At 48.0% G+C, this 1270-nt stretch overlaps 1 protein-coding gene across 1 annotated transcript; it reads right to left on the bottom strand.

Annotated features, from left to right (window-relative positions):
- Window positions 1–212: 212 nt before the first annotated feature.
- Window positions 213–1232, bottom strand: LOC117800195 (annexin A2-A-like). Its single transcript, XM_034652727.1, has one exon. It carries the CDS (start codon window positions 1230–1232, stop codon window positions 213–215), a length of 1020 nt encoding a protein of 339 aa, XP_034508618.1.
- Window positions 1233–1270: the final 38 nt, after the last annotated feature.

The following is a 1270-nucleotide window of genomic DNA, read 5'->3' as shown; positions in this document are numbered from 1 at the left end:
TGTCATCTGTCACAATGATAGCTTCATTTAAATTCTGGAATGTTAGAACAATGGATTTCGTCTTGGAATCCTTTGGGCAGAAGGCAAGGTCAGGAGAGCAAAAACTAACATTAGTCTGCTGAATACTGATGCAAAGTACTGCTAGCGAGGCAGACGGGTCAGCTTGGATTACAAAAGTTTGAGAAGCGGAAGGTGGGATCAGGGGATTAGTCTCAGTCATCTCCTGCGCACAAGTTCAGCAACGCCTTCTGGTAGTCACCCTTTGTGTCTTGGCTGATGAAGTAATGCAGTGATTTGCCATACTTCTTTTTGAATTCCTTCCTAATTTTCAGCATATCAATTTCACTGCGAGCCACCATGATCCGGATCAAGATCTTGTCTTTGGTTCCTTTGCCCTTCATTGAATCGTACAGCCTGTCAGCAAAGTACATGTGCTTGTTCTGAATGCACTGCACAAGATTACACATGGCATTTTCCATGTCTCCATTGAACTCCTTCTTAACGCTCTCCACCATGTCATAGGGGCAGTAGCTCTTGTACCTATCAAACACTTTCTGTAGATGTGGTACGCTACGCTCGGTCATGATGGAGATCCATTTGGCTGAATCAGTCCCCTTTCTCTTTACTCCAGCTTCATACAGCTCCCTAGCATCATGGTCAATCTTCTCGTAATCGATAACTGAGCCTTCCTCTGGCCTTTTACCCTTTGCCAGAGCGATCATCAGTTTGCGGAAGTCCCCAGAGGTGTCAGAGGTGATGTCCTTTTCCAAATCCGTCTTGTACATTTCTTTGTAGGCGCCATTGATGGCATGAAGTTCCTTGTTGTCCCGCGAGCAGATGATCTCAATAAGGGTATCTTCGTCTGTGCCCAAACCCTTCATGGAGGCCTTCAGCTCGGAGGCATCGTATTGTCGGTGCGTCTTCATCAAGCCCAGCATTACATTCTCCAGGTTTCCAGACAGAGCAGACTTCAGTGCCGATGGGAGGTCCTTTTTGGTTCGCCTCTGATAGGCGAATGCAATATCCTGCCTCTGGGAATTGCTGCGGTTGGTCAGGATGTTGACGATTGTGACCTCGTCGACACCTTTGGTCTTGATGGCTGTTTCGAGGGCAGCGGCATCTCGGTCTGCATCAAAGTTGGTTGATGCCTTGAGTGAGCCATATGCGGTCTGAGAAACCTGTTCGTTTCCCTCAAGGCAGAGCTTGCCCAGGATTTCGTGGATTGTAGTCATTGTGATAAGCCTATGCGGGCAGCAAGCTGGGGCGGCAG

The sequence above is a fragment of the Ailuropoda melanoleuca genome, unplaced genomic scaffold (genome assembly GCF_002007445.2).
Source record: "Ailuropoda melanoleuca isolate Jingjing unplaced genomic scaffold, ASM200744v2 unplaced-scaffold65835, whole genome shotgun sequence".
NCBI lineage: Eukaryota > Metazoa > Chordata > Mammalia > Carnivora > Ursidae > Ailuropoda > Ailuropoda melanoleuca.
Note: the sequence above shows the minus strand (reverse complement) of the source record. Positions and strands in the feature narration are given on the sequence as shown.